This window comes from Bos taurus, chromosome 13 (assembly GCF_002263795.3).
Source record: "Bos taurus isolate L1 Dominette 01449 registration number 42190680 breed Hereford chromosome 13, ARS-UCD2.0, whole genome shotgun sequence".
NCBI lineage: Eukaryota > Metazoa > Chordata > Mammalia > Artiodactyla > Bovidae > Bos > Bos taurus.
The window spans coordinates 10,136,952-10,162,698 of NC_037340.1; the positions used below are offsets into that span (position 1 = coordinate 10,136,952).

Sequence of the window (25,747 nt, forward strand, 5' to 3'; positions counted from 1 at the left end):
CTAAAGGGGTATTTTCTGTTATTTGCTCTGAGATGTACAACGTTCTTCCTCCTCTGGCTCGCTGGGGAAACTGCGGCAAAGCTGACGTACTTTTCTTTCTAGGGACCCAAAGGAGTGCTGAGCCCTCAGCCCAGTGGACACGAAGGAAAAGACACTGTGTCGGCGACTGTCCAGGGTACTGGAGGCGGAGGGATGGGTGCCACCTGAACCATGTCCTCTGACCACATCGTGAGCTCCTGAGCTGAGCTCGCATCCCCTCCACTGCAGTGTCTCTGTGAACTTGAACTAGAGCGCCCCACTAACTACAGAAATCCCATCTCCTCTGCACCTGTGGGAACATGATGGGCCCTGGCAGGAGGAGATGGTCTTAGAGGCAGCGCAGTGTGTGGGGAGAGGGAGGTCTAAGGTCCAACCCTAGATATACCCCCGGCTGCTGATAACGTGCAAGGGAGGCTATGGGGCTTAGAGAACAAAGATCCCAGAAAGCCATGCGGATACGATGTCAGCCTGCTTTGTTGTGCGGGAAGCGCTGCAGACACCCCTGTGTAGATGCACCGCCAGCAAATAAAGAAGGTGCCTGCAGCCTCTGGCTCCTGGACCCGGTCTGAACCCAGTGCGCCAGGCAGACGGGAGCCTGGCAGCCCACTGCTGGTTGCAGAGCATCTGCATGGCAGGGTGTGATGCAAAACCAAACAAGGCTTTGGAGCTGGCCCAAACCCCAGCCTTCTGCAATAACCAGAAGGAATGCACCTTTAAAATAAGGATAATACGACTTATCTCAATATACTTAACTTTATATGGAGAAGGAAATAGCAACCCACTCCAGTATTCTTGCCTGGAGAATCCCAGGGACAGGGAAGCCTGGTGTGCTGCCGTCTATGGGGTCGCAGAGAGTCGGACACGACTGAAGCGACTTAGCAGCAGCAGCAACAGCATACGGTAATTTGAAAGTAAATTTGAAGGAATGTCGAAAGATTGGAATATTCTGATGAGATGGATGCTTTTCAAATCCAAGATCATTACTAAGGAGTACTTCTCCCTTCCCTAACACCTCTGAAACAGGTGAGGAATAGGCAGGACTGTTCTACCTTAAAATTGTGGTAAATTGCGAGAATGACAGCCGAAGCAATTTTCCTTCAAATTACTCAGATATTCAGAGGCAAAGCACCAAATGCAAATTATTCAGCAGTCATCACTGGAGAATGGAAAATGAAAGGCTCTGGACTAAGACTTGGATCCTGACTGTAGCTCAGTCACTAATTAGCTGTGTGACTCTGGTGAAATTATGCAACTCCTCCAGCCTTAGTTTTTCCATCTGTAAAATGGACTCAATTCAGTTCAGTTCAGTCGCTCCAGTTGTACCCGACTCTTTGCGACCCCATGAATCGCAGCATGCAAGGCCTCCCTGTTCATCACCCACTCCCGGAGTTTACCCAAACTCATGTCCATCGAGTCAGTGATGCCATCCAGCCAACTCATCCTCTGTTGTCCCCTTCTCCTCCTGCTCCCAATCCCTCCCAGCATCAGGGTCTTTTCCAATGAGTCAACTCTTTGTATCAGGTGGCGAAAGTATTGGAGTTTCAGCTTCAGCATCAGTCCTTCCAATGAACACTCAGGACTGATCTCCTTTAGGATGGACTGGTTGGATCTCCTTACAGTCCAAGGGACTCTCAAGAGTCTTCTCCAACACCACAGTTCAAAAGCATCATTTCTTCGGCGCTCAGCCTTCTTCACAGTCCAACTCTCACATCCATACATGACCACAGGAAAAACCATAGCCTTAACTAGATGGACCTTTGTTGGCAAAGTAATGTCTCTGCTTTTGAATATGCTGTCTAGGTTGGTCATAACTTTCCTTCCAAGGAGTAAGCATCTTTTAATTTCATGGCTGCAATCACCATCTGCAGTGATTTTGGAGCCCAAAATATCCTAACCTATAGCTGAACTAAATGAAGTGAAGCAACTAGCAGAGTGTTGGGTGCTCAGTACATAGTACTGCTGCACCCAGGATCACCTTACCGAAAAAAAACCCTTTTATTACACATACTGAAAGGCCAGGGCACCTGTGGACAGCAACTGCAAAAAGGGAGTTCAAACCATTTTGTGATTTCTTTTAAAACAAATTCTAGGAAGAGATGTAAAACTCCCCAAATTCTGAAATGAAGAAATATTAATAGATTCTTATAGCGCAAAAACAAAGTTGAAATGGAAATTCAAGGTAGGATCACAAGGTGCTAACTGCTTTTCCTCTGGGCTTATGAATCAATCTCATCTCTTCATCATTTCTCATGCATTCAGTATTGCCTTGGTGAAGACAAACAACTGCCCAAGTAAAAACAACATGAAAGATGAGTTGTTCTGTATTAAAATAGGGGACGGGAAAGATGTTTATTCTTTTTTTTTAGTCAAAGACAGCATTCTCAAAGAGATGGGAGGCATGCTTAAAAAAAAGTTTAGGATAATATCTGATTCTTTTAAGTCCTAATTTTATTTCTTCCCCTTAATAATATTTATGTTTGAAAATAGTCCACACACTAACTGTTTGAATCTAGATGAACCGCAGCTCGTGTGACTGCCCATCCATCTCACCTCTGTGAATACACATGTGGGGAGATCATTTATCAGTTACTAATAAGCAGAGATTCAGATGCCAACGCACAAATCCTTCTCAACATTTATATTCTACCAAGTTGGGGATGTTTCTAGAAGATGTATGTGTGCACAGTTTATCTAACAGACCGGAATGGCTCTTATTTCTGTTCTGCCAAATAAAGAGACATTCCCCTGACTCTAAATGTGATTTCTTCAGCTCCCAAACTGCACATTTTCTGGGCATTTCTCCTGGCAGGTCCATCCACTATCAAATTCTCCAAGTTTGGCAAAACTTTAACAGCCCCAGTTCACAGAGTGCACATGACCTGGCCTAGACTTCATGATAAAAGTTAAAGTGCACACAGAAATAATGTCGACACTTGAAAACAAACAAGGCTGTGGAAATGGTCCCCATGTGAGGGCAGCACCAAGATGTGGCCTGAGCTTCCAAAATGCGCAGGAAGCAATGACACTGAGGAGGTCCGTGAAGACACGTAAGCACAGGAACCTGAACAGCTGGCTTTGATCCCACAGGCATTCGGTTCCTCGATCTACTTAGTTATGGGCTTCCCAGCTGGCGCTAGTGGTAAAGAACCCACCTGCCAAAGCAGGAGACATAAGTGACTCGGGTTTGATCCCTGGGCAGGGAAGATCCCCTGGAGAAGGCAATGGCACCCCACTCCAGTATACTTGCCTGGAAAATCCCATGGACAGAGAAGCCTGGCAGGCTGCAGTCCATGGGGTCACAAAGGGCCGGACATGACTGAAGTGACATAGCACTCTCCGTAGTAGCTGTGTGGCCTCGGGCAAGTCACTTAAGAGGTTCCTAGCTCATCAAATGTAAATAGCACCCCCTTTCTGGTACATTTTCCACAGCTGGGGAAGTGTCTTCAAAGTGTCTACGACAAAACAGGTGCCTGATACGTGTTAGTGTCCAAACTTGAAGCAAGGCTGCAGACTCAGTCACCTGCAGGGATCAGACAGGAAGGTAACTCCAAGAGGCCCTGTGAGTGTAGAAACAGGGAGCACAGTGGGGGCCCACAGACCACCTGGCACATTCAGTTCCAGGGGATGGACGGAGCCCGACAGGGGCTGAGCACAGCCAGGAGATGAGAGCGAGGCTTTGAGATGCAGGCAAATAGCACAGAATGTGTCACAACAGCTGAGTAAGCAAGGAGCATGTGAGAAATGGCAGAACTCATAAGACGTGCTAAATACAGGCCCATCACCTATAAGACAGGCCGAAGATGGAAGAAATAAACATGATGGAACGGTAAGAATGGCAGAGATACAAAGTGCTGAGCTGTGATCACGTCCACTTTGGGCCAGCTCATGTGGGCCATGTGACAGTCATCTGCAGGGCGGCCCATTCCCAGCCTAGCCCTGGGGAAGGGAAGGAGCCTCAGGGCTGCACAGGCTGGTGAGGGTCCGTGGAGCGGACACCTGCAGGGGGAAGACCAGTGCTAAATACCAAAATGAACGAGAAAAGAAAGTAGGAGTGTGGCTGTGACACCTGCTGTGGCCAGCAGTAGAGCAGGTAAAGGGTTGAGTGGGGTGTGGGGCCTTGCAGTCGACGATTCACTCTCCAAGGGAAACAGGAACACAGTCTCTCGTAAAGGTTATTTCCAGTTTCACAGGAATAAAAACCCACAGGAAACAGGGTGTTTGTTCTTTTTTTTTAAATAAGTGTTAGGTCATTTCTTTATATTATCATGTTAACATGTAAGGCAGGGAATTTAAAACTACGCTGGAAACCTTGGCTTGTTTCTGTAACATAAGAGTATGACCACCTCTGCTAGCCATAAGCACGGATTCTGTGTCATGCTGAAATGCAACTGAAAAATTAAATTCTACCCAGTCTGGTCCTAGATAACCGAGGATGCTAAGTATAATACAGGTTAACTGATTTCACGTGTCAATCACGGAAAGGCAGAGGACGCAGGAGTTTTAAGTTGACCTGCTGTGGTCCAGGTAGTGGAGGAACTTGTGACGGCAGCAGCTTCGTGCCATCATGGACTATATAGGTATTCAGATCAGATCAGTCGCTCAGTCATGTCCGACTCTTTGCGACCCCATGAATCGCAGCACACCAGGCCTCCCTGTCCATCACCAGCTCCCGGAGTTCACTCAAACTCCCATCCATTGAGTCAGTGATGCCATCCAGCCATTTCATCCTCTGTCGTCCCCTTCTCCTCTTGCCCCCAATCCCTCCCAGCATCACAGACTTTTCCAATAAGTCAACTCTTCGCATCAGGTGGCCAAAGTACTGGAGTTTCAGCTTTAGCATTTATCCTTCCAAAGAAATCCCAGGGCTGATCTCCTTTAGAATGGACTGGTTGGATCGCCTTGCAGTCCAAGGGACTTTCAAGTGTCTTCTCCAACACCACAGTTCAAAAGCATCAATTCTTCGGCGCTCAGCCTTCTTCATAGTCCAACTCTCACATCCATACATGACCACAGGAAAAACCATAGCCTTGACTAGACGGACCTTTGTTGGCAAACTAATGTCTCTGCTTTTGTTTTGTTTTGTTTTTTTCTTTCTTTCTTTTTTTTTTCTGCTTTTGAATATGCTATCTAGGTTGGTCATAACTTTCCTTCCAAGGAGTAAGCGTCTTTTAATTTCATGGCTGCAGTCACCATCTGCAGTGATTTTGGAGTCCAGAAAAATAAAGTCTGACACTGTTTCCACTGTTTCCCCATCTATTTCCCATGAAGTGATGGGACCGGATGCCATGATCTTCGTTTTCTGAATGTTGAGCTTTAAGCCAACTTTTTCACTCTCCACTTTCACTTTCATCAAGAGGCTTTTTAGTTCCTCTTCACTTTCTGCCGTAAGGGTGGTGTCATCTGCATATCTGAGGTTATTGATATTTCTCCCAGCAATCTTGATTCCAGCTTGTGTTTCTTCCAGTCCAGCGTTTCTCATGATGTACTCTGCATACAAGTTAAATAAACAGGGTGACAATATACAGCCTCGACGAACTCCTTTTCCTATTTGGAACCAGTCTGTTGTTCCATGTCCAGTTCGAATTGTTGCTTCCTGACCTGCATACAAATTTCTCAAGAGGCAGATCAGGTAGTCTGGTATTCCCATCTCTTTCAGAATTTTCCACAGTTTCTTGTGATCCACACAGTCAAAGGCTTTGGCATAGTCAATAAAGCAGAAATAGATGTTTTTCTGGAACTCTCTTGCTTTTCCATGATCCAGTGGATGTTGGCAATTTGATCTCTGGTTCCTCTTCCTTTTCTAAAACCAGCTTGAACATCAGGAAGTTCACGGTTCACATATTGCTGAAGCCTGGCTTGGAGAGTTTTGAGCATTACTCTACTAGCGTGTGAGATGAGTGCAATTGTGCAGTAGTTTGAGCATTCTTTGGCATTGCCTTTCTTTGGGATTGGAATGAAAACGGACCTCTTCCAGTCCTGTGGCCACTGCTGAGTTTTGCAAATTTGCTGACATATTGAGTGCAGCACTTTCACAGCATCATCTTTCAGGATTTGAAATAGCTCAACTGGAATTCTATCACCTCCACTAGCTTTGTTCATAGTGATGCTTTCTAAGGCCCACTTGACTTCACATTCCAGGATGTCTGGCTCTAGGTGAGTGATCACACCATCATGATTATCTTGGTCGTGAAGATCTTTTTTGTACAGCTTTTCTGTGTATTCTTGCCATCTCTTCTTAATATCTTCTGCTTTTGTTAGGTCCATACCATTTCTGTCCTTTATCGAGCCCATCTTTGCATGAAATGTTCCTTTGGTATCTCTAATTTTTTTGAAGAGATCTCTAGTCTTTCCCATTCTGTTGTTTTCCTCTATTTCTTTGCATTGATCGCTGAAGAAGGCTTTCTTATCTCTTCTTGCTATTCTTTGGAACTCTGCATTCAGATGTTTATACCTTTCCTTTTCTCCTTTGTTTTTCGCTTCTCTTCTTTTCACAGCTATTTGTAAGGCCTCCTCAGACAGCCATTTTGCTTTTTTGCATTTCTTTTCCATGGGGATGGTCTTGATCCCTGTCTCCTGTACAATGTCACGAACCTCATTCCATAGTTCATCAGACACTCTATCAGATCTAGGCCCTTAAATCTATTTCTCACTTCCACTGTAAATCATAAGTGATTTGATTTAGGTCATACCTGAATGGTCTAGTGGTTTTCCCTACTTTCTTCAATTTCAGTCTGAATTTGGCAATAAGGAGTTCTGAGGTCTGAGCCACAGTCAGCTCTTGGTCTTGTTTTTGCTGACTGTATAGAGCTTCTCCATCTTTGGCCGCAAAGAATATAATCAATCTGATTTCGGTGTTGACCATCTGGTGATGTCCATGTGTAGAGTCTTCTCTTGTGTTGTTGGAAGAGGGTGTTTGTTATGATCAGTGCATTTTCTTGGCAAAACTCTATTAGTCTTTGCCCTGCTTCATTCCGTATTCCAAGGCCATATTTGCCTGTTACTCCAGGTGTTTCTTGACTTCCTACTTTTGCATTCCAGTCCCCTAGCATGAAAAGGACATCTTTTTTGGGTGTTAGTTCTAAAAGGTCTTGGAGGTCTTCATAGAACCGTTCAACTTCAGCTTCTTCAGCGTTACTGGTTGGGGCATAGACTTGGATTACTGTGATAGTGAATGGTTTGCCTTGGAAACGAACAGAGATCATTCTGTTGTTTTTGAGATTGCATCCAAGTACTGCATTTTGGACTCTTTTGTTGACCATGATGGCTACTCCATTTCTTCAGAGGGATTCCTGCCCACAGTAGTAGATATAATGGTCATCTGAGTTAAATTCACCCATTCCAGTCCATTTTAGTTCGCTGATTCCTAGAATGTCGACATTCACTCTTGCCATCTCTTGTTTGACCACTTCCAATTTGCCTTGATTCATGGACCTGACATTCCAGGTTCCTATGCAATATTGCTCTTTACAGCATTGGACCTTGCTTCTATCACCAGTCACATCACCAGTACAGGTATTAGGTTTGTGCAAATCTAACTACAGTTTTGCACTGCTGAACTCTGGTCTTTGATATTGGAATACACTCTTAAATAAATGTGGTAATGTTATATATACATCATTTTAATGTGCATTTCTCACTTTATGTTTTTTGCTAATGACTTATTACTTGCCGTGTATTTTATATTTATTTTAGACTACGGAAATGATGTTAGATAAAAAGAATTTGAGCAATTTTCTTATTTGAGTTCAAAATAGGTCGTAAAGCCCTGAAGACAACTCGCAACATCCACAACGCTTTTGGCCCAGGAAGTGCTAAAGAACATACAGTGTGGTAGTGGTTAAAGAAGTTTTACAAAGGACACGAGAGCCTTGAAGATGAGGAGGGCAGTGGCCAGCCATCAGAGGTTGACACAAGCAACTGAGAGCCATCATCAAAGCTGATCCTCTTACCACTACAGGAGAAGGTGCTGAAGAAATCAACATCGACTGTTCTATGGTCATTCGGCATTTGAAGCAAAGTGCAAAAGGGAAAAATCTAAGTAAGTGGAGGCCTCGTCAGCTGACCAAAAATCAATAAAAGTGGATTTTATATGACAACCGGTGACAACCAGCTCAGTGGTTAGACCAAGAAGCAGCTCCAAAGCAGTTCCCAAACCCAAACTTGCACCCAAAAAAGGTCATGGTCACTGTCTGGTGGTCTGCTGCTGGTCTGATCTACTACAGCTTTCTGAATCCCAGCAAAACCATTACATTGAAGAGGTATGCTCGGCAAATCCATGAGACGCACAAACCGCAACAGCTGGAGCCAGTACTGGTCAACAGAAAGGGCCCAGTTCTTCTCTACCACAACACCCTGACCGCACATCACACAAGCAATGCTTCAGAAGTTGAACGAATTGGGCTACAAAGTTTGGCCTCATCCACCACAAGCACCTGACCGCTCACCAACCGACTACCACTTCTTTAAGCATCTCAACAACTCTTTGCAGGGAAAGCACCTCCACAACCAGCAGGAGGCAGAAAATGCTTTCCAAGAGTTCATCAAAACCTGAGGCATGGATTTTTATGCTACAGGAATAAACTAATTTCTCATTGGCCAAAATGTGTTGCCTCATCATTCCTATTTTGATTAGTGAAGATGTGTTTGAGCCTCGTTGAAATAAATTAAAAGTTCACGGTCCGAAACTGCAATTACATTTGCACCAACCTACTACATTCGGCTGATCAGCCCGCCAGTCAGTGGAATGCAGCACACTGTGTGCTCTTCGCCAAGAGGAGCCAGGCTGCACAGCTGCAGCCTGTCTGCGGCTGAGAGCAGCTGGCGGGATGTACACCTCTCAACATACATGCATACACAGCTCCGGAAGGACGTGCTACTGGGAGACACCGGCAGGTATGACTTCACCCAAAGACATCTTCACCCAGGGCTTTCCAGGCACGTGTCCTTCAGGGTCAATGAAATAAGGAGGGGAGGATGGTGTGACATGGAGATGACAGCTTCCTGTACTGTCGGATGAGAACAGCAAAACAGACACTGACCCACCAATTGTGATGCATCCCCACAGTGGGATGCTGTTAAGCAATAACAAGAAACAAATTATTGTTACACTTAACTGTATGGATGCATCTCTAAAAGGCTGCGAGAGGAAGCAGCCAGACACAAGAGTGAATGCCTCTGGTCCACACATCCCCTCCACACACCACAACAGACCCGAGGAATCTATAATTACAGACAGCAGATCAGTGTTTGCCTGGAGTATCAGAAAATTTCTAGAGTGAATGAGAAGTTCTAAACCTTGATTGGGGTGCTTGATTTGGGTGTACACATACGTCAAAGTTCATCAAACTATATTTAAAATGGGGTATTTCACTGGGTGTAAATAATGCCTAAATGAAGTTGATTTAAAAAATTACAAATTTGACCAAAACCCCAAAACCTTATACGTATCCATTCTCACAGTTTATAAAAGTTGTTTTTAACCCCCCAAATAAAGAAGATATAAATGTCCTTTTGAATTAAAAACTTTTTTTTTTCCCCTCATTTTAAAGTTCAGTGATGGAAAGTTCCTTAGGATGCCTTGTGGACCAGAAGATGAGCATTTTGGCCCCCTCTCTGCCCACAGGTTCCCGGTCCTGCAGCCAACCTCAAACATTCCTTTAACAAGGATCATGACTGCTTCGTTTGGCAATGAACAGACCACGTTGGAGAGCTGGAGTGATCGGACTGGAGGTTAAAATGAAAATGGACAGGAAGGTGGAATGTAAATAACTAATCAATTCTATCTACAGCAGAGTGGGCGGGAAGGCAGGAGGTGGAGGAACAGGAAGGATGAGTGAGAAGCTGAGAGACAAGCTCTCCACACTTTCACTCTGCATACTGGTGTCCTCCTGGGCTCTTGGGACCTGTGACTTCAACCACGGGGGACGTACACCCAGGGCCTGTGCCTGAGTCAGCTCGGCCCCTTAAATGAGCCTGATATAAAATGTACATTAATATTACATACCATATATAAGGAAATCTAAGACTAAACATATTTTTTCAAAAAACAGTTATTTTTTACCTTTTCAAAACTATTGGTTCACCAAGAGAATTTAGTAGCAACCAAAATATTACCCTAAGTGTGATGACCTGTTCTAGAAAACATTGCCTATGCATGAAATAAAGTGATGGCAGGAAATGGTGGTTGCTGTTGTTCAGTCACTCTTTGCGACCCCGTGGACTGCAGCACGCCAGGCTTCCCTGTCCTTCACCAACTCCCGGAGCTTGCTCAAACTCATGTCCATTGAATAGGTGATGCCATTCAACCATGTCATCCTGTGTCATACCTTTCTCCTCCTGCCCTCAATCTTTCCCAGCATCAAGATCTTTTCCAATGAGTCAGCTCTTTGCATCAGGTGGTCAAAGTATTGGAGCTTTGGCCTCAGCATCAGTCTCTCCAATGAATATTCAAGATCAATTTCCTTTAGCATTGACTCTCCAGGCAAGAATACTGGAGTGGGTTGCCATATCCTCCACCAGGGGATCTTCCCAACCCAGGGACAGAACCTGCATCTCTTGTGTGTCTTGCATCGTGCAGGGCAGGTTCTTTACCACTAGTGCTACCAGGGACGCCCAGGAAACGGTTAGCGTAGTTCATTTTCAAACTCAGAGGGAGAAAAATAACAACAACAAAACCCGAAGAGTCATAAACATGAAAGTCATTAAGGGATTTCCAAGAGTAAAATCTCACTCATTCTCAACACCTTATCCAGTACTTAGAATGTGGCCGGCCCTATTCCAAGCCTTTCACATACAAAAGCTCTTACAGTCCTCAAACCAAGCCAGCCCACAGGCTCCCTCAGCCCCATTTCACAGATGAGGCACAGCGAGGTTACCTGGAGGGGGAATACCCACCCCCCAGCACTTCTCCAGCAGCTCCACTTCTACTGGAACCCAGATACTTTTGTCTGTCCTGCCAAGGGAGGGACAGCATATTCTCATGTTTGTGTCTAGGACTGGACCCTGATACTGCTGTGGACAGGGTGCACCCTGCAGGAACATGAGGCCCTCAGGCCGCCACCCTGAGAATGCACGAGGCAGCCCTTCCTCTGTAAAGAACTGGGAATTCTCCAGGCAAATGCTAACAGTCCAGTCCTGGTGCTAGTAATGACAGCACCCAGGACGGGAACAGAAGGAGGCAGAGCAATGACATGCCTTCAGACAGGGCTTTGATCAGCTCAGAGAGCGCAGCGGGGATGCTGAAAGGCTCCAGATACTTCATGTCTTTGGTTTCTCTAATTTGCCTTTACAATTGCATCACAATTTTGGCCAGATCTGCATATGGCCAGCCTGTAATCTGCTTAAATTTTCATTTAAATCAACTCAGTTAAAAAGAATTAAGTATTTTCTTTACTCACGTCTTAAGTTCTATTCATGAAATCAATCTAATAATTATACCTTATTAGCACATTTGGAGAAGGCAATGGCACCCCACTCTAGTACTCTTGCCTAGAAAATCCCATGGATGGGGGAGCCTGGTGGGCTGCTGTCTATGGGGTTGCAGAGAGTCGGACACGACTGAAGCGACTTAGCAGCAGCAGCAGCAGCAGCACATTTATCCACTAAAATAAAAGAAATCTCTGTACCAACCATAATCATTACATGTCCTCCAGTGCTGTGAGTTTTGAAGAATTCTGAGTTGGTGAAAGTTACTCTTTACCCTCTAATTTAAAAATATAGAAATAATATATACAAATAGGCCTTACACAGAGAAACTCACAGCAAACTTTTTGGCCAATCCAACATATAACACATAGGTACGAATGGAACTTTTTGTTGTTCTTTAGTCACTAAGTTGTGTCCAACTGGTTTGTGACCCCATGAACTGCAGCCCACTAGGCTCCTCTGTCCATAGGATTTCCCAGGCAAGAATACTGGAGCGGGTTGCCATTTCCTCCTCTAGATCTTCCCAACTCAGGGAATGAACTCACATTTCCTGTATTGCAGGCAGATTCTTTACTGCAGAGCTGCCAGGGAAGCCCCAAATGGATCTTTGCTGCTGCTGCTGCTAAATCGCTTCAGTCGTGTCCGACTCTGTGCGACCCCATAGACAGCAGCCCACCAGGCTCCCCCGTCTCTGGGATTCTCCAGGCAAGAACACTGGAGTGGACTGCCATTTCCTTCTCCAATGCATGAAAGTGAAGTCGCTCAGTTGTGTCTGACTCTTCGCGACCCCATGGACTGCAGCACACCAGGCTCCTCCATCCATGGGACTCTCCAGTCAAGAGTACTGGAGTGGGCTGCCATTGCCTTCTCCTTACAGACACACAATTTCAAATGGCTGAGAAAAGAAACGGGACAGGAATCAGGCATTAGGTCAGGGACAGTAGAAGCACTGGGTTAAGGACATGATGGACCATTTTAAGAAGAAACTGCAGAATCTGGCCAAATTCAACCACCACCACTGCCACACAACAATCATGCCTTCTCAACAGACACCTCAAATATATAAATTAATGCACAAGTTCTGTTAAAAACGTGGTGGGGGAGGGGGGATAATCAGTAGGTAGAAATAAAAATCTAAAAACTTTGATTAATTAGATAAATTATTTGCATTGTTTCTCCAGGAAGACAGAAAGAACACACAGGCCTAAAGGGAGGGATCCCCCCGAGCCTGAGGGCTCCCCTGAGGGACATCTGGGAGGTGGGGGAAGTGCTGGGGGAAGGTGGGCTGGCTTCAAGATCCCCCCACAGCTGATCCATGCTCATCTGCTTCTACAGTGTCCTCCTCATACGAGATTCTCTGTTCAAAGGGTACACTAAAGAGAAACCTGGAAACCCCTGGTCAGGTCCGATTTCCTCATTTTACCAGTGAGGAAACCGAAGCTCAAGGAAGATGAAGACTTCGGGCCACTCAGTCAGCCGCAGTAGAATCCAAGTTTAGAGAACTCAACATCCAGACTCTGGCGACCAAAACCACCTCCAGGAAGGCCCTCCTGCAGACAGATACTGGTGATCCTAGTGGATGCCCCGACAGCAACACCCTCGCTCATCCTCCAAAGGGAAGTGAGATTACCCAGAAATTCCCTGAGGAGAGGATGGCGGCCAGCAGTAGGTAATGAAGCGTATGAGTCGATGGGACTCCACTAGAAATGAGATGAAGTCACTATCTGGGGAAGGATGAGTTAAGGAGACAGGCATGTCTCTTCCTGAAAAGTCCTATAAGTCAAATAACAGACTAGGAAAGCTTCCTACTCACTAGTAACAGAAACAACAGTGAAAACAGCAGTAGGGATGACAGCAACAGCCATAATGTATTATTCTTTATCATATACCAAAAACTGGAGTCAGCCTTTTATACGCACCTAACATCCCTGTGACATAAATATGATTATTCTTGCTCTAATAGATTAAAAAACATGGAGCCTAAGTCTGTGGTAGGATGGCCCTACTGTCCTGGTTTGCCTGAGCACTAGGTGGTTTCCCAAGACGTAGAACTGTCTATGCCCAGAGCAGGAAAACCCTGGCAGTCCAGGGTGGCTGGTGACCTCACCTGTGGGCCTGCGAGGTGACAGCAATGTCCATGTCGGCCTGATGCCCCATCCACCACCACCTTCTATGGGACAACTTCCCTCCACCTGCTCCAGGCCAGACTTTCACATACTGGTTTAAAGAAGGACACGACCAGTACTGTACAAAAGTGCATGTGCTTGTGTAGCGTTATCTCCTTTTACACACACACAAAAAAAAAGCACTGCAGAGCCTCGCGCCTCCAGCCTCCAAAAGAGCGATGAAGGGACACTTACCTTGACCTCAAACTCGAAGTGCTCGTCCTTCCCTTGGCCGCAGAGAACGTAGCGGGGGATACTGATTTTGATGGGGTCCTTCAGGTCATCTGGATTTGCTCCCAAAGAGCGGGAAACCATCCGCTATCAAAGGTACATTGGATGGAAGAACAAAGAGAGACCAAGATCACTGCACTGCAAATACCCCGCCCAGGCGGGCGGAGGAGACAGTTTCAAGCAAAGAAAAGAACATCCAACCAGCAGAGTTTATTTAGAAAAATGATGGTTTCCTTTGAAAGAGAAACGCTAAGTCTCTCTCATGACAAAAGACCACTGCTTAAGAGATACCAGTCCACAAAGGTAGCACAGAAGCACTCCCAAATGTTGTCTGGCTTTGATGTTCCTTTCAATTTACAAGAATGAGCAGGGAAAAAAGAACAGATCACACATCCTGACTTAAAAAATATATATATAAGCCAGAATCTTTTCAGAAAGTCTTAATCACTGAAGAACATCTTTTTTCTTCACAGACTACAAGACTGCTTGCTGTACATAAAGCTCCAAAGCTGGAGATTTTATTCACATTCGCTTTAGTTTTAACTTCTAGGCATTTTTATCAGACAATATAGTACGGAAAGCTCTTTAAAACCACAATTAAAACAATCCCAAGTGTTTTTTTTTTTTTTTTAGGCTCCATCTGATTAATAATCAACTGAGCTCCCGACAAATGTCTATGGTCTGGATGGTGTCAAGGAGGGGTTTGAGGAAGAGGCAAAAAGAAAAAAAAAATTAAAAGGAATTCTCTTAAGTGTGAATGGGAGGAGATCGTTGAACAATCCTTATTGTTACCACCAATGGAGGGCTTTACAAAACACTAAAAGACACGTTTTTGAAACAGCAGTAATAAAATCATTAAAATCATAATTACAGTTAGCATCTATTGAATATTTACTATTACCTAGAACTGTGTTGAATAGTTCAACTGTGTCATTTCATTTAATCCTCATGACACTCCCCATGAGGCAAGAACCATTATTCACCCAATTTATCAGATAAGAGGCCCGATGCGGAAAGCGTGGGTAACGTGCAAGAGTTTAGAAAAATGGGAAGTGCTAAGAGCCAGGACTCAAACTCAGGCAAACTGAGAAAGCCCACGTATATCACCACTGCACTGCTAGCATGACCTTTATGTACTAATCTACATATTTTTAACTTTTTATTGGAGTACAGTTGATTTACAAAGCTGTGTAAGTTTCAGGTACCCAGCAAAGTGATTCAGTTACACACACACACACATCCACTCTTGTATTTTATTTCTTTAATTAGAGTTGATTTACAATACTGTCTTAGTTTCAGGTATACAAAGTGATCCAGTTACAAATATTTTTCAGATTCTTATTATAGGTTATTACAAGTTATTGAATTTAGTTCTCCAAGTATGGAGTAAGTTCTTACTGTCTATTTTATATACAATGGTGGGAATCTGATAATCCCAAATTCCCAATTTATCCTCCTATCTTTTCCCTTTAGGTAATGACGTTTGTTTTCTGTGTCTGTGAGTCTGTTTCTCTTCTATATACAGATTCACTTGTATTATTTTTTAGATTCCACATATAAGTGATATCATACCGTATTGGTCTTTCTCTGACTGGCCTCACTCTGTAGCTTTCAAGACATTTTAAAGTAAATCTGTCCACCTGAGATAAACTGAGCTAATAAACACTTCAGCACACACAGAATAGATGGGAGACCCCATGATTATTAAATTTACTTACTTGACCAAAAAGACAACAGGGGCAATAAGCTCCCTCTCCCTCTGGCAGAAAGGGGTCCTGGGCCCTGGGCGCCTCGGCCAAGCAGTGCATGAAAGGCCCAGCTTTGCTACGGGTGTGAAAGGCAGGTCTCTGGGAGACACGGAGGTGTGGGATTTGCCTCAGATGGCTCCTTTCATCCAGCTGACACTGCAAACATCCTGGCATGATATGAAGTTACCAGAGCCTTCTAGATCGTCTTAGTTTTTCACTGCACAGCTGGTTACCCAAGATAAAAACCATTCATTTTATTGCAATGGTATACCTCTCTTTAGCTATCCTTGGTGTCAAACACCATAGTGGAAATTCCTGATGAAAAAAAAAAAAAGTGGCTTGAAGCATAGGCTCATAAATCCTTTAAAGAAAAAAACCACTGGCTTCATATTTAACAGGTATATGAATACTGTACAGACCAGCGACCTGGGAGAAAATGGATCTTATCGGGCAACTCACCTCCATCTAGGACAGCCCTTCCCACCCCAGCATGCGCACGTGTACCCCAGGAAATGGTTCTCCAAGACGGTACACAAGAGCCACTGCCCCGTTTGGGACCAGACAGTGAAGAACAACTGATCCCTTCACTGAGAAGAGGATACTTCTCTTCATTATTTTGTATGGCAAAGACTACAAATATTGTCAGCATTCCCACTAACATCTGGGGCCACAGTTTACTTCAATCTCACTGATTTCACAGTAATTAAATATTAACAGATGGAGAGAAATAAACACCTGCAGAAATGAATAACTGAAGAATAATCAGGAATCCAAAGACATTTGAGCAGAAGTATAGAGAAAAACCACAAGTATGTGTTTCCATTGAATCACTGCTGCAATGGGATTTTAAGATGCTATGTTTTGAAGTCAACAAGATGTAAAATGTTGAATTCTCAGGATATACTGTGCAAGGTTCCTGACATTCTCCTAAACTACGCTTCTGTTGGGCAGGAAGGAAAGTTAACACAAATGTCTGCCAAATTTATTTTTTTATTTGAAAGTAGTTATATTTTGAATATCATGAGTTTTACTGTAAATGTGTGCTGCATCATATCATATCCTGTTTTCTGTGAGAGCTTTTAAATATCTATGGAATTACTGATTTTGGAATCAGTCACAGTTTCTCTACATGGGGCAAAGAAGAGTCTTAGACTGGGAAGGGGAAGCCAGTGGCACAGCATGCTAGGAGGTGACGGAGCATGAAAGGCTGTAGCGTGGAAGCTCGTCGCACAGGAGATCTGGGTAAACACGTGGGATGTGTCGAGCAAGTTTAAATGCACCACAGGGTGGCTCTACTTAGAAGTAAAAGGTCAAGGAAAAGTGCATTATCAGTAACAGATTACATGTCTATACACAAGAAATACTTTTTAAAATAAGATACAGAGAAGTATTTTCTTCTGATAGCTTTTGCCAAAACAATGTCCAGTGTCAACAAATACACTATTTTTCCAGTGTCAGGGAAATACTATAGTCCAGTCCTCAGCCAAAGGAAGCAGACAGATCACAGGATATGTTTTGAATATTCAGGTTAGAAGCTTCTCTTCCTTACTCAGGCTGTGTCTCCTTCAAAAGGAGCAAATTAAGGAAATTAATAGGAAGCGGCATTAGCATCCACCAGAATAGCTGTCGGCACTGCAGAGGGCATGGAGTGGACCGATCCCACAGGGAGGCATCAGCATTCTCACCTAAACACTCTAATTACGAACCAGATGGTTGAGTTCAGTATACGCTGTAACTATGACAAGGTCAGGCCTCAGGACGGCTGGGTGATCTTTAGCCAAATAGCCATGCTTTGCTTCTAAAATACAGGCAAACCTGGGCTTTTATCAGATTTAGCAAAACTAGCGGTTCCCCTTTCTCTGTTCCCAGCATAGCACGTATTTCCAACCCTTCCTTTTTCAACCACATGTGCCATAGCGATAGTTTTAATTAGAGATCTCTGCATCAGGTACCTACTGTGACCCCCCAGTTTGAAAACTGGGGGCTGGGGCATAGGCAGCAAGGACCTTCTCAAGTACGAGCCACGTCACAAGAAACAGAACACAAAGGTGGCCTGTGGGAGCAGGTGTACCTTACGGAATGTGGCAGAAAGCCAAGACATGCTTGCATGCCTGTCCAAAAGGTGAAGCCTCCCTGTGCCAAGAAGGAACCTGGGGCTGGCCCCATGCCACTCAGCAGGCTCCGTACCTACCGCTGACCCAGATTTGCTAAGGCATGGGGCACATTTGCTCCCGGTACGACCCCTGTCAAGGTTGGGGCCTGACAACTGGCCGACATGTAGAAACAACCCAAACTGTGCCTTCTTTTAAAGTGACTTCAGAATACTCACAGCAGGACACAGAAATATGAGTTTTCAAATAAAGGAGTATTTCTGTCCTTTTGCTATATACCTATATATCATCAAGGATAAAGTAGCCAGAAAATAACAAACTGTACTAGACATAGATTCATGTGGAATATCTTGAGGCTAGTGACCTTATGGTAAATCCGAATCTCTGATTCTTACTACAAGTAGATTATTTCATCCACATCTGAGATAACTGACATTGTCTCAAGGTTTGGAAATACTGAATATCTTACAAATGATTCAACTTGAAACACTTAAAAATGTTCCCATCTTTCTCTAGTCCAAAAATAAGTCAAATGGCCCATCGTTAACAATGGACAACCCATCGTTAGATGGATGGTTTAAAAAAGACTAAATAACAGGTTTAGAGTGACTCACTGAGGATGCGGCAGCAGCTGTCATGTGGCTCTCATCACCAAACACGAGTCTAGGAGCAGAAAACCAAGGAGGGAAAAACAGGTGATCTTCCTCCTGGTTCTGCAGTGTCTTTAATGACCCATGAAAAGTGCCACTCGTCAGTCAGTCGCTGACTTCTCAAACTGTGCTGAATTCTCAGTTCCAGGAGAAGCTAAAGTGGGGGACTGGCAGGGCTCTATCACCATGTCTCTATGTTTCTGTAGAGTATACTGTTTAACCTGCCAACTGAAGGAGCAACGTGGAGGACACATGGTTATCTGTACTATATGCCACAATGGTTATATCCCAGGTTTTCTTCTATAAGAGCCAAAATGCAGAGAGCAAAAAGGAGATGTAAAGCATACCAAGAAACAATGGAACTGTGGCAAAACTTGTAAGCCAATTTCTGTAAAACAAAACTTATAAAAAGAGAAATAATCTTTAATGTCTAGAATTCCAAGAAAAAAGTTACAAGTCAGGGAAAAAATCAGCAGTTCTTCCAATTAATCATTCATGCCTATGAAAAGACAAACCAAGAAAAAAATGTATACAGGCACTGTCAAGAATAACCATGACCAGAAGATGACTTTGGCAACAATATCCGTCCTAGAGTCAGGTCTGGGTTTGAGTTCCAGTTCTCAATCAAGTGATCCTTTCAGACATGAAATGGGAATCGACAGTTTTACCATCCCAGCAGGATCACAGTGTGGCTCCAAAGGAATAGCATGTAGGAAAGAACTCAGTAGGCTATAAACCACATATAAAGGGTGGTCGGGACTGTTACCACGATGATCCACTGCATCTTCAGCAACAAGTGATTTTAATGAGATGACAGAAGAAAATCATCAGCACTGATTTGCAACAGAATCTCTTTCCTTCTTACCAACTGGATTATTCAGTTTCATTTCTTATAAAGATAAGTTTTTAAAAAAAAATTACAAGATGCATCCTTAATAAGTGACTGGATGTTGGTAGTTCGGAATCTGTGTATGTAGGAACCAGTAGGGGGACTAAAGAACGTTGGTGGTAGTAGAAAAACCAGAGGAGGTGAGAGAGGGCACTGTGTCTTTGGAAGGCTGTTGGTATAATACAACTGTGGAACAGACCTGCTCCATTCTGCCATAGAGCGGCCACCGATGGATGGACTGCAGATGGTCACAATAAGGACAATTATGGGAAGAGCAGTGTAACAGTGAGAAAAAGTGAAAGTCACTCAGTCGCGTCTGACTCTTTGTGAACCCATGGATTGTAACCCGCCAAGCTCCTCTTTCATGGGAGTCTCCAGGCAAGAATACTGGAGTGGGTAGCCATCCCTTTCCTCGGAGGATCTTCCCAACCCAGGGACTGAAACTGGTCTCCTGCATTACAGGTGGAGTATTTACCATCTGAGCCACCAGGGAAGCCCCTAACAGTGAGAGCAGATCCCAGTGAATAAACTGCTTCAGAGGCAGGCAGTGATCAGCCCATGGAGGGGTTAAGCGAAGACTGAACTGGGAAATGAGTTCAACTGATGACTGAGACTCAGCACTTCCATCAGGGAGAGGTCTTACAAGTTTTACCTGAATTTATCTTCAAGAGAACCTTGGAAAACGCGATTGAATGCATCCGTGTGGTCCCAATTCTCTCTCTTGTAGCCAGAGGAGCAAGAGGAGGAAGATATTCTTGCCATGGATTCTTGGTGAATGGAGTGTGCTGTTCCTTGACCTTGGCTTTGGATGTGGGTGTGTGACCTGTGTTGGCCAACGGGATGCTGGCAGACACGACGCGTGGTTGTCTTTTCCTGCTTCTATCATCAAGTTCATGGCCACTGCCCCTTCCACACTGACCCCAAAATGAGACAGGTGGTACAGACCAACCCTAGCTGAGTTACAGATGACCCTGGCCTACAGGAGAGATGCCTCAGTTCAACTACAAACTATTAGTGAGAAATAAAAGCTTTCTTTTTTGGAAGTCACTAAAATTTTGAGGGTTGCCTGATACTTGGCAACAGCTGACTGATATAACATCCATGACAAAAGGTATGTTAAGGAAACAAGCAGTATTAACTAAAAAGTGAGTAGTGGAGGCTGTGTAACTCAATCAGCAAAACGACCTCATTAGAAACTAGTCTGCCCAACAAGACCACTTGACTATCTAGTTATCATTCAGAACTTTAATCCATCTAGGAAAAAGAATGTAAATAAAAATTACTGTAATTACTACTGCTGGAAGGCATAAGCATTCTCTCCAAAGGATGCATGCACATTTTTTTTAAAGTAATGAGAATGGGTAGACAAACTGTTTTGAAGTGTTTTTCAACAAAGACTAAATAAATTCACCCTGCCATCCACAAGTCTGCACAACAGGCAGCTGTGAGCAAAATGGATTTTAATCAAATTCAGATGAAACTGCTATTTCAAAAGGACTCAAAGACGTATTGTCTGGAACACAGTAACAAGCTCTGCAGTGTTAAGTGTTTATGCCTACATTACGACAATGGAAAGAGCCACATAATGAAGTATGCGTGAACCTTTTTTTTTTTTTTCCCTGATACAGAAACTCATTACCACTGAGAAGATGGTACCTCAGGCTGGACGCAAAGCTGTCACACCTGCTCCCCTGCAGCAGCATCCCAGGCTCAGAACCCCGGAAAAGGAACCTGAGAGCCAGAGAGAGGCCCTAGGATCGAAGCCATGGAGGATAAGGGGGCACACACACGTCTCTCCACTGGCTTCTCCCGGCCTCCTGACACCCTTAAGAGTCACTTCATGACGGTAAATCAGATCCTCACATCAGGACCACATTTGATCTCAAGGTGAAATGTATGCTTAGGTGAAAGGAAGTGACAGGTGGAATCTGAATTGCCCGGAGGCTGCTTCCTCATTTCAGGCTACGTGGCTCATGCAGCAGACTTCTGTCATAACCGATAATGTGATCTGAATGCAGCACTCACGTTGCTGCACGCTCCGTCTGTGGACAACATTAAAGAGCATAACTTATAACACGGTGGAATCCTGCTTCTTCACCTATGAGGACGAGCTAGTCTATCTAATGCGTATCAGTCTGCTAAATGGACCGCCTATGTACTATTTCCTTCCCAACCACGCTATCCTCCTCTGGCATCTTACACTCCGCTCTCCCTGCTCCTCATGATCATTCACTCTGTTCTTATAAAGAACATATAAGAAAATATTTATTTCAAAAATGGGGAAATATTATTGATAAGATATCAGAAGACTACTCTGGTTCATTTTGGAATTTTTTCTGTGATAGAAGATCCACCATCCAAGCAGACAACAAACATTTTTTTAGCACTTAATTAGTTGTTGTTGTTCAGTCAGTCGTGTCAACAAACTAATTCTAATGATGTCTTTATCACAGACTCAAAAGTCTTCACGTATAAGGCAAAAGGGTGTGAATGCGTGTGCATGTGAGAGAGTGTGTGCCTGTGTGTGTCGGGGGGGAGGGGTTATGGAAGGGTTAAAAACAAGCTCCACAGGAAAAGGAAAAACACAGGAATTCTACTTCCTCCAAAAAGATAAAAGACCTCGCTTGGCCACCCCCAGCCAGGCTGTAGCCAGCAGTGTGGACCCTGACACAGTCTCCTGAGCCCTGCCTCTCCCCGCTCCCTCCCCCAGAATCTGGGGAGAGGAAAACCAATGCTGGAAACGCAGGCCGAGTTCAGCAGCTGGTGGTCAGCTCTGACGGGGAACAGGCAGGAGCTGTGCTTCCTGGCCAGAGGCAGAGGGTCCGTCTCTGGACACATCAGCTTGGCACTGACCCACTCAACAACGAGGAGAAGAAATGAAGTGTGGGGGCTACATCACTTCTACTGGATGTGTTGCAAAGACCAACCGGAATACAAAGTGGCCCTTGCAGGCCAGTCCAAAACAAAGGCCAAGTCGCGAGCTGCAGATGTGCTGCAGAGCAGCTGCTGTGACCCCAGCTGAAGTGAAAGAGAGGAGAAAGGGTGATGGGGAGGGGGCCTCCTTCCTCCTGAGACTCTGTAAGCTAGGAGAACACTCGAACTCTTCCTCCCGTGACTCTGGAAGCTAGGAGAACCCTCAAACTCGAGAAACAGGAGGAGAGAGGCATAGCAACCCGGGGTCAGATGCTGGAAAACATAAACACAAAATGTGCAAGCCGCCTCACAGGAACGTTGATCAGACATAGGTGCACAGGAAGGGGTCCACCAGAGGAGAGGCCCTGAAGAGCTGGCTCTAAGCCGCTTATGCAGGAAGAGGGCAGCTGGATGGTACCCAGAGGGGAGAGGAGCCGACCCAGGCTGACATGGCGTGAGCTCCCCCCAGAAGCAGCAAACGCAGGGCCCTGTGGTGGGAGGTTCAGAAAGATGTGTAGGCCGGGAAGAAGCAGGGGGGTGGCAGGCAAGCGCCGATGCCTTCAGGGCGGCCTCCATCTGATGAGACAGCAGCAGCAGCCTAGACACTTACCCAGAGCTGAAGAGCCTTTCTAGGAGAGAAACGCCGAAGCTCAGAAAAAGGACTGGAACGTGGGGCCACGTGGCCCAGGGGGGGGAACTGTCAAAACTGAGCTGACGAGCGAGGCACTGAACCACAGGATGGAAAAGAAAGGGCCGGAAGTCTGAGCGGAGGACGACAAAGGCGATGCCCTGAAGGAGACCTGGCAGGGCATGGCACTGCCTCCATCCCACGTGTTATGGGAGGGGGCAGGTATTTCAAACCCTCAGGGCCCCTGGGGAAGGCTGGTGGAAGCCTTCACTAGCTTGCTCTGAGACAGAGCTGTCCTAACCTCGGCCAGTTGAGGATGCTGGGAAGGGAGCTGCCAGACCAGACACCTGCTCAGGCAGCTCACATCTGCCTGCCGGCGTCCAGCAGAAACCAACAGACGCCAAGGTACACGACAAGTCAACACACCCCTACGTGCTTCCAGCACCTCACAAACAATGAGGCGGACCCGATTTACAAGGCTGAGGTTCAGGAAAGTGAGGCACGGTGGTGAGAAAGGTCTTTTATCAGTGCTCAGCTATGTTTGTTTTTATTTCAGAGGAGATATTTAAATTTTTACATTTCCAATTTAGAGAGGTCTGCACTTTTCCAGTTTCAAATCAGTTAGCCACACTGAGCTATTCATAGCCCTGGACGGTTGTCATCGTGTTTATTCTATGAACAGTCTAGGAAAGCATGCAGTGCACTGTTACAAGCCTCCTCCCTAGAGCCTCGTCAAGTGTGAGGTCAGCCACAGAGCCTCGTCCCGAGAGTTGAAGGTCAGTTTCCAGACCTCAGGGACCACATCCCCGCCGCCCTGCAGATCCAAGGTGCTGGTGCATGGCTGAACCTTCTGGGCTTCCTGAGGGCGCCGGGAGGCACCGCTTCCTGAATCTGACTGGTGTCTGAGGTTTTGGAGGAAGACGAGTTCGAGGGTGGATGATGTCTTTGTCTCTGGAATGACTAGGCACCTGAATTCCCTTAAGGCTCGGCATCTGACCACATCAAACCGTGTTCCTGGGGGTGGAGAGCTCAGGGCGGGGCTGCGAGGATAGAACACGCGGTCTTCCCTCACCAGGGCCACGTGGGTGTTCAGAAGGATGAGCGACTGGCAGGGGCCTTGGCCAGAGTCACCCTCGACTCTGACCGTCGTGTAGAGCAAGAGCTGAGCCTCCGCCAGAGACGGGGCGCCGGCATCCAGGTTCCCGTGAAGGAAGTAAATCAGGTCCACCAGGGTGTTCTGGAATCTGGATGATAACCGGACTCCGTTTGCCAAAACTAAGTCAGGGATTTCTGCCTTCCAGTCAAGGGAGACCTGGACCAGATCTTCCCGGAACAAGGGATGCTCGGCGCAGGCGGCGGCCTCGGATGCAGACGCGAGCACATACAGGAGGTCCCGGCATATCTGCTGGCAGAGGTTCTTGTTGTAAGTAAAAATGGTGAGCAGCAGACTCTCTGCAGAGCCCAGGAGCCGAACGCTCTGCCCACCGAAGCCAACCTGAATCTCCTGGAGCCCAGAGAGGGGCAGGGTGTGAAAGACGCCCACAGAGCCTGGGGGGTCCAGAACCAGGGCGTACAGGGAGGAGCTGAACAGGAGCAAGCACGCAGGCCGCGGCGCCGGCTCCGCGCAGTTGGCCACGGCCAGCCAGTACATGCCTTGGGGTACATCCGCGTTGCCCCAAAGTTCTGGTAGGGATCCAGCCACCAGCTCAAGGAAGTCTGTTAAGGGGCATTCTTGAAGTTTCAGCATTTGGTCTGGGAATTGCACAAGGGTCTGCTTAAACACGGAGCCCCTTCTGGCACCTTCCAGTTCCAGGCAGGAGACAGAGCTCAGTGAGGAGCCTGGGAACTCAGTGGCCATGGGGCCAGTGGGCCAGCCCAGGGCTCGGTAGGGCACCAGGCTCCCCGCCCGCCCCACGGCCCCTGCCTCGTCTCTGCTGCCAACCTGACTTTCCTTGGGGAGGGAGAGAGCTTCTGCTGCTGCCCCACCTGTCTCTAGCAGCCTGTACAGGGGTGACAGCTTCAGAATCGGCAGCCTCGTGAGGAAGGTCGCTGCCTGCGAAGCGAGCCGGCTGGGGTCGCACAGGCTGCCCACGAGCTGGGCTTGGCCGACAGCCTCTGTGCCTGTCCGCAGCAGGTGGCTCCTGGTGTCTTTGTAAAGGTCTGAGACCCACTGGTAAATGAACCCCAACCCACGGCTTCCCTCTGGCTCGACAGTCATCAGGGACTCTGAAGAGCTCACCGCTCCAGCTGCTGCCTCCTCCCAGCAGAGCTTGGAGGCCAGTGCCGCTGGGGGAACACTGGCCCGGGGGACCCTTTCAGAGAGAATGAAGCAGAGGAGCTGGCTCCGCCAGGTCTGCTCGCCCCTGCTGTCCACAGACACTTCCTGGGATATGTGCTGCAGCCAAGTCCAGCTGGACGTGAGCCCCGGGCTGGGTCCACCTTGAGGACTCGTCGGCTCGCTGAGGCTTTCTGACTCACCATGAGTATGTCCCGCACCGCTGGTGCTGCTTTTGCTAAGAGGAGGGGTTTCAGTGGGATTGAGGCGTTCTGGCTGAGAGTTGCCTCTATTACAACTGCTGCTGTGTGACGGCTCGTCCTCCGAGGGCTGAGGCCCCCGCTGGTTTGCTCCCCAATCTGGCGCTGAGCAGCGGGCAGAGGGGCCGGGGATGATCCGGGTCACAGGCAGGCTCCAGTGGTGGTTCTGGTCGACCTCCCCGCTCTCCTCTTGGCCAGGGGCATCAGTGATGTCTCTGGGCAGCAATGGGGCAGGACAGCTCTTCTGTCAAAAACAGGTGAAAGGGGGCTGTGGCATCTTTTGTGATTCTTTTTGCGTGAATGAAGATTCCTGTGGTCATTGGTTTTATCGTGTGGATTAATGCAGAGGTTCAATCGATAACCAAAGCCATTCGTGTTGATTGACTCATGATTTCAGAATAGAGGAGCTGATTC

The 25,747-nt window shown here is 46.3% G+C and overlaps 1 protein-coding gene across 14 annotated transcripts in view; it reads right to left on the minus strand.

Annotated features, from left to right (window-relative positions):
- The window catches only part of KIF16B (kinesin family member 16B), a 309,240-nt gene that overhangs the window by 67,384 nt on the left and 216,109 nt on the right, over positions 1-25,747 (minus strand). For 9 of the 14 annotated variants that reach the window (XM_059892884.1, XM_025000910.2, XM_025000911.2 and 6 more), the window contains one exon: positions 13,955-25,577. The exons of 1 other annotated variant lie outside the window; for it this stretch is intronic. In XM_059892884.1, the coding sequence (XP_059748867.1) occupies positions 23,520-25,577 (2,058 nt within the window). In that variant the 3' untranslated portion in view covers positions 13,955-23,519. 4 more of the 14 variants (XM_025000913.2, XM_025000912.2, XM_059892888.1 and 1 more) reach the window with 1 other exon arrangement.